This window comes from Staurois parvus, unplaced genomic scaffold (assembly GCF_062004578.1).
Source record: "Staurois parvus isolate SC_StPar_1 unplaced genomic scaffold, SC_StPar_1.0 ptg000287l, whole genome shotgun sequence".
In the NCBI taxonomy this organism is placed as follows: Eukaryota; Metazoa; Chordata; class Amphibia; order Anura; family Ranidae; genus Staurois; species Staurois parvus.
Window position 1 is genome coordinate 10111451 of NW_028318083.1, and position 7548 is coordinate 10118998.

Sequence of the window (7548 nt, forward strand, 5' to 3'; positions counted from 1 at the left end):
TAATGAAAAATCCAGCAAGAACACAGAATTCCTTTAAAATATTTACAGCAAGTGGGTGTATTTGAAAAATGTTCTCTTTACAAGAATCCCCAAAAAGGTATATGAAGCTACTGGATAATCCTAAATGTCTGAGATTTATCCAAACTGATATATCGGTTCAGGGTGAACAGATCCTCTAAATATTACAGTGGTTGTAAACATCAGACATGAAATATGAACAAAGCATATCTCTCTATCGTGTGTACTTGTCACAATTACAACCACTAAGTGTCATTTCTGTCTGCTTCTTTATTCCTCTGCTGTCAGCATGAATCACTTCTGAAAAGTTTTTCTGACACCAAGAGAAAAATGGTGACAGGGGAGGGGCTTCCATCAGATTGACAGCCTCAGCTCTGTTCCTGTGTGCTGTGTGGAGCGGGGGGTCTCTTCCCTCCAGTCAGCTCTCGGAGCTCTCATTACTGAGCTCTGCAGAGTGTAACGTCAGCTCTCCCCACTTTTTAATGAACTCTTAAGACAACCTTTAAAATTATATACTTTGAATTAATGTAGAGAAGATAATACTACAGATAAACAGGTACAACTTATGTAGGAGGATTTTTTTTTTTTTTTTATCTCTGTATCACCTGAGGCTAGTCACTTCACTGGGTATATATATGTAAGGGTTTACAACCACTTTAAAATCTTAACAGTCCACTGTGATGACCATGACATTGTAGCTGGCGTATTCTGGGGACTCAATCACATTTTGAATAGCTACCCAATGATCATCATCATACATCTGTGTGTCAGCACACCGCAGTACCACCACTTCTGTACAAATAAAATGCAGCAGGTATGATTTTAGGGCCACTGTGGTGCATTAGGCACCCCAGTAAAGTGGATGGGCTGCCTTAACACTCCCGATGGATACTTGAAATCTGGAGCATCCAATCACAGCTGTCACATGATCTGAATGCCCGCCTGCGCACATTTATATCCTCCTAAAAAGCCAGGAGGCAGCAGCAGGAAGGGTATAAAGTCTATTTCGGCCAAGCTGGTCCAAACAATGTCCTTTACTAACAGATTTTCCAGCTGTATAAAACTGTATGTAGCCCCCTCCACCCCACTCCCCATTGTTTTTTTCCCTTCTTTCGTATCCACCTCTTTTTCTCTCCATCTACATATTTACCTGATAAATGTGTAAACACGGGAAGATATAACTGACCTTCGTCCTTTTAGATATAGCAGTCTTCCTCCGAAGCAGTCCTATAACCCTAACCTCTTTGGAGACCACCTTCTTATCTATAATCATTAGGACTTTACGCTTTGATCTTTCTCCTTTATGCTTCATGGGTTGGGCTATTTCCAATCCAACTTTTGAAAGTACACGGATATTTATTTTTGTTGTCTGTATTACTGTATATCTAATCTCATGGTAAACCATTATGGACCTTCCATGGAAATCTAGCTAGGCTGCTACCAACCTTACTGTTGTGTTCAAAAGTGTGCACACCTTTGCAGAAACCATGAAATTTTGGCATTTATATTGAAAAGATGACTGACCATGCCAAAAAAAAAAAAAACCTGTCTTATTTGAGGCTAGTGATCATAAGACGAAATTTAGTATCGCACAGCTGTTTGGTTCCTTTTTAAATCATAACGATAACAGAAATCACCCAAATGGCCTGATAAAAAGTTTACATACCCTAGAATGTGTAGCCTTGGGACAGACACACAATGTGACACACACTGGTTAAAAAGGCAGTTAAAAAAAGGTTAACTTCCCACCTCTGTGGCTTTTTAAATTGCAATTAGTGTCTGTGTATAAGTAGTCAATGAGTTTGTTAGCGCTCATGGGGATGCACTGAGCAGGCTTGATACTGAGCCATGGGGAGCAGAAAAGAACTGACTAACAAGTTAGTGGAACTTTATAAAGATGGAAAAGGATATAAAAATATGCAAAGCCTTGAATATTCCAGTAAGTACTGTTCATCCACTTATAAAGTGGAAAATTCTTGGATCTCATGGATTCCAAGCCAAAGTCAGGTAGATCAAGAAACACTGCAACCACAACTGCGAGAGGAATTGTTCGGGATACAAAGAAAAACCCACACGTAACCTTAGGAGAAATACAGGCTGCTCTGGAAAAAGATGGCGTGGTTGTTTCAAGAAGCACAATACGATGATACTTGAACAAAAATAAGCTGCATGGTTGAGTTGCCAGAAAGAAGCCTTCACTGCACCAATGTCACAAAAAATCCAGTGAGGCATGTCAAGGTGTTGTCGGGCATATTGTAACCAAGCTTTTTTGTGGCATTTGTGCAGTAAAGGCTTCTTTCTGGCAACTCGACCATGCAGCTCATTTTTGTTCAAGTATTGTCCTATTGTGCTTCTTGAAACAACCAGGCTGTGTTTTTCCAGGGCATCCAGCATTTCTCCAATCAGAGGAAGCCCTGTATTCATTCATAAAAGTACAAGCCTTGCTTTGAATAGCTACCCTCAGTCCAACTCAATTTTGTTCCTGGAATGGGACAGAAAGTCCCCATACTGCTGCTGGAACATAGCGATGTATACTGTATGTAGCTGATACTACAGTTTGTACAGCCCTGTTCACCTCTTGGAGAATGTTACTCATTACACCCATATTTACGGTGTAACATGTAACATGCTCCAGTTCCTGCCCCCCTTCCCCCCCAGAGGTCAACATTTGAAAATGTCTGTGAATGAATAAACTACAAAGCCACCATGTCAGATGGCTTGTAGTTTTCAATAACCTACTAGGGTGCTGATGAGATCCCTCATAGCTGATCAACATTTCCTCAAGCTTTCAAACTGACAGCCTGTACATAAGGTAAGGTCAAGAAAGCTGGAGGCAGTGTCTGCAGGAACATGACATTGCACCCTTGATCTGCTGCTCCCTCCTGTGAAAAAAAAAAAAGTGCATATTTTTTCAGGTAAAATGTGCATTTATTATTTTTTTCAAAAAGGTGAACATAGCCTTTAAACTAGAACTAAACTTTATATTGTAAAATTTGGTAGAATATACTTATTTTTTGTGCAAAAGATACCTTGTATCGATCTTCTGCTTTAAGAACGCTTTCCTTTTCAGCAAGCATCTTTTAGGCCCAGTTCTCATCTATGCAGCTTTGCTCTGTTTAAACCACGTCTGCACAGAAATTGCATGGTGCTTCTTCTCCACGCACTTCCAAATGCAGAAAACCGCATTTTGTTTTTCATTTTTTTTAAATTAAAAAAACAAAAATGTCAGAGCAGCCCTGATCCTTCTCTTCTCAGAGTCCCATGCCAGCGCTCCTGGCTCCTCCCCCCACTGTTTGCCCCCATAGAAAGCCACTTGCTATGGGGGCACTCGTGCGGGTTTCCTCCTAAGCCCCACTCTGTGTATCCTTTGACATACAGAGTTCGGCTTGGCCCCAGCCCCCAATCCCTCTTCACAGGCTTCCGATGCTGTCTCTAAGCCAATGAGGAGAGGGAGAGCCGAGAAAGTCTCTGTGCTCTTGCAGAACTCGGGATCGCAATCAAGCTCAGGTAAGTATAAGTTGGTACTTTCATTAAAGTACCACATTTTGTGTGCAGCTGCAGGAACGCGTGTAATCTACATACATGTCATACCCAAACAGACATAGCCTTAGGGATTGTTTATACCAGAAGCAGTCAAGCATGTATTTAAACACAGAATGAAGGACTATGCAAGAAAAATGAATGCATTTCAATTTATACCATTGTGTTTGTGCTTTCAGGTGTGCCAAACAAAAAAACAAAAAAAGTACAGTGTGCATGTGAGAGCACTGCAAAAAAACTTGTAACTACAACAAAAAATGCCAAAAATGCACCTGCGGGACCACACACTGAGCACAGAGATTGAGGCGTAAACATGCACTTAGATATTTTACACTGATAGCCACACATGTGCAGCCCAGTGTACAATCTTAGCATGTTGGCAGTAAGTGCCAGCACAAAGTAACCTCTCTGCACACGCATGAAAGTTACTTCATTCTTGGCTGGCCAGTAGATAAGGACGAAAACTCCAGACCAAGAAGACTATGGGAGCAGATGGCAACGTCCGTGTCAAACATTTCACTGTTAGAGAAGGGCACTGTGAGAGGCAAGTCTGCCATAAGGTGCAAATATGGTGGGCATACTTGAATGTTATGGCAAACAGCCCTGGGGGCCCCCATTATGTTTTATGTCAGCTTTAAATAAGCACAAAGTAAAACTGAACCTGATTTTCAAAGAATGATTTTATGTCTTTCATTTTTTTTTTTTTTACCTGGAACCTACAGGTCTGAAGGCAATTTGGAAAACACTGCAGCCATTTATTTCTGCCAAGGAGCCTACATACTGATTAAGCATTCAGTTTTAGTCCCTGCCCTGTATCTGTTGCAAAAAAACTGAATAATGTAATAAAAATACACATACATGCATTAGGCACGAAGATCATTTTTAATAAAAAATAAAATATGGTAAATCACCTAGCTGGAGTAGAATGTAGAATTCTGAAATGCACAGCAGATATAATATACATTTTCTGTGCCTACACAGTATATAGACACCATATGTAGACAAAGACATGCACATAGAAAAACACGCCTTATCTACTATACCAGCTGATAGTGATTTGCATTCATTACATGAAATATTAATTAGCATGGGATGTCCAATCTATGTGCTGCTGATCATAATACACTGGATTTCCGTTATGAGCTCAGTATGTAGCTTGGTGGGGATACTGCAGAATAAACTGCACCAGGTACCACACTGGCATGCAAAAATACCTGGGCAGGTTTCTTCACTTGGTCTAGAAAAATTATATTCCATACAAGAAAACTAGAAAGGATTCATACCCAACAAGACATGGATTTAAAAGATCCAAACAGAAAATGGCCAGATTCAGTGGCATCCCATAACAAATGTCATTGAACTGATAGATCTCAGATACTGTCATGAGTAAACAACAAAGTGTCCTCCCTGCTGTCATCACAACTGGTATTCAGGCTGAGCACCAACTCATGTCTACCTTCACTGATCAACTGGAAATACTACAAATGGTCAGATATTTACAAAAAAAGTATTTACATTTATAAAAAGAAAAAACACAAAATAAAAACATAAAAAAGATGTTTATAAATATATTACACATACACACAATTACACCCATCTTACACCTGCTGATATTTACAAAAAAAGGATTTACATTTATACAAAAAAATACAAAATAAAAACATTAAAAAAAATGTTTATAAATATATATTACACATACACACAATTACTTTTTTTTCGGGATTTAGCTAGCACCAGTTTGAATCTCATAATCCACTACATGACCAAACGCAGTACAGTATATTACAGTCATCTCTCCAATACTGGGGGCTCATTAGATCTAACACAGAGTGCCTGTATGAGTGAGATCTATACATCTACACATTGCATGGATTACATAGATCTATGCATTGCATGGATTACAAGAGTTACACATACACAATGTCCTGATAATCTGCTACTACTAAAGCAATGCTGGGAAGAATAAAAAACGAGCACTTGCCATCACCAGAGTTTTAATGAGATGTAAACCCCAATGGGATGATAGTTTGATAAAGCACCGCCTATAATAAAACAATTAGGACCCATTTAGATCTATGATGGTGCATAGAGGTGCAATTTTGTTTTTCCTGTAGCAATAGCCATAGGTCATGCATCAAGGTGTGTTTATTTTGTGTATAACATGCATTTTAAAGTGCATTATGCTAGTTTATATATTTAGAATTTGGCGCACAGTGTTAACAGCCATTGACATGTCAATGCATGATGCCAGTGCTGATTATATGCGTTTTGATGAGTTGCCATTGACTTCTATGAGTCTTCCAAATGCTTTAAAATGCAAAACAAATGTATGGTACACACTTTATTTTAAAAAATGTGCTAAGATAGAAGCAGACAATATATTACGGGGAATGTATAAATATATTACGGGGACCACCACACCACCAGGTGTTTTAATGCATCAGAAAAAGTGTAATAAAATGCAACAGTGTAAACGGGCTCATTCTGTTTTAGTAAAATACTCAGTTTTGCCCTTTTTATGGCTGCTACCGCTGATCTCCCGCAGCCTCTTTGCAGCCACTTCCTGTATACATGCAGGCACCCCTGTGATTTACTGATGGTGACAACCCTGGACCCTGCCTGTGTAATGTGTAGAAGTGACTGCTGGTAATATTCCATTCATTTGACATGATTGGGGACAGGGACAGAGTGTTGTCACTGCATACGAGGAAGTGCCTGAAGAAGGACCCTGATGGCAGGATCACCAGGTATCATTAGAATACATTCTGCAGATCTAATAAAAGAAGCCCCCATTGGTGTATATGAGCTGTCACCCATCTTACACCTGCCGATCTCTGGTCTCGGGGTGATCAGGGAAGCTGTCACCTGGATCAGCACAGAGCATTAGATTCTGATCCAAAATAAACCCCCCCTCCTGTCATCCATAGAGGACAGGTTCCTGGCCCCGCCCACCCGTTAACCCCTCACAGCCTGCTCATGCTGATCCATCTCCCCCCCTTCAGCCGCCAATGGCACAGCAGGCCGGGATTAACCCGCTCTTACCCAGCAGCTCTCTGGGGACCTCGGAGCTCTCGTCTGTCATGTTTCCCCGTGCTCAGTGATGGTGCCAGGCAGTGAGAGCTTCACACGGAGCTGCCGAGAGCACCGAGCACAACAACACCGAGCTGAGTGTCAGTGCGAGCCGAGCCGTCCTCTACTGTCCATGGCCCCCCCGGCCCTCCTCCATGGCCCGGTCCCAGGTGACTCGGAGAGAACAGGAAATAAATGGAGCCCGGCGGAGAAATCCCGAGCACTGAAGAGTAAGGGGGAGAGGCTTAAAGAGACAGGAGTGGGGGTGGGGTGTGAATGAAAGGAGGAGGAGGGAGAGACAGAGGGATGGAGGGAGGCTGATAACACGGCTCCTCACTCCTCCAGCCTCATGGACATGGATTTCCAGTGTCAGTCCCTTCACCTACCGGCCTCCTCCATCACAGCTGTAGGGGGCATACATCCTCTCCACCTCAGAGGCCAGGTACACCTCCCTCCTCTCACCACCATCATAGAGGACCAGCACTGCCAGGGCTCAGCATACACCGCCCCAGTCTATGTGTCCTCTATAGGGCTCGGCATACACCGCCCCAGTCTATGTGTCCGCTATAGGGCTCAGCATACACCGCCCCAGTCTATGTGTCCTCTATAGGGCTCGGCATACACCGCCCCAGTCTATGTGTCCTCTATAGGGCTCGGCATACACCGCCCCAGTCTATGTGTCCTCTATAGGGCTCAGCATACACCGCCACCATCTATGTGTCCTCTATAGGGCTCAGCGTCTGCATACACCGCCACAGTCTATGTGTCCTCTATAGGGCTCAGCATACACCGCCACAGTCTATGTGTCCTCTATAGGGCTCAGCATACACCGCCACAGTCTATGTGTCCTCTATAGGGCTCAGCATACACCGCCACAGTCTATGTGTCCTCTATAGGGCTCAGCGTCTGCATACACCGCCA

General features: G+C 42.4%; 1 protein-coding gene across 2 annotated transcripts in view; it reads right to left on the reverse strand.

Annotated features, from left to right (window-relative positions):
• CARMIL1 (capping protein regulator and myosin 1 linker 1) overlaps nucleotides 1-6856 on the reverse strand; it is a 401711-nt gene extending 394855 nt beyond the window's left edge. For both annotated transcript variants that reach the window (XM_089682230.1, XM_089682229.1), the window contains exon 1: nucleotides 6601-6856. In XM_089682230.1, coding sequence (XP_089538356.1) covers nucleotides 6601-6640 — 40 coding nt within the window. In that variant the 5' untranslated portion in view covers nucleotides 6641-6856. The remainder of the gene's footprint in view (nucleotides 1-6600) is intronic.
• Nucleotides 6857-7548: the final 692 nt, after the last annotated feature.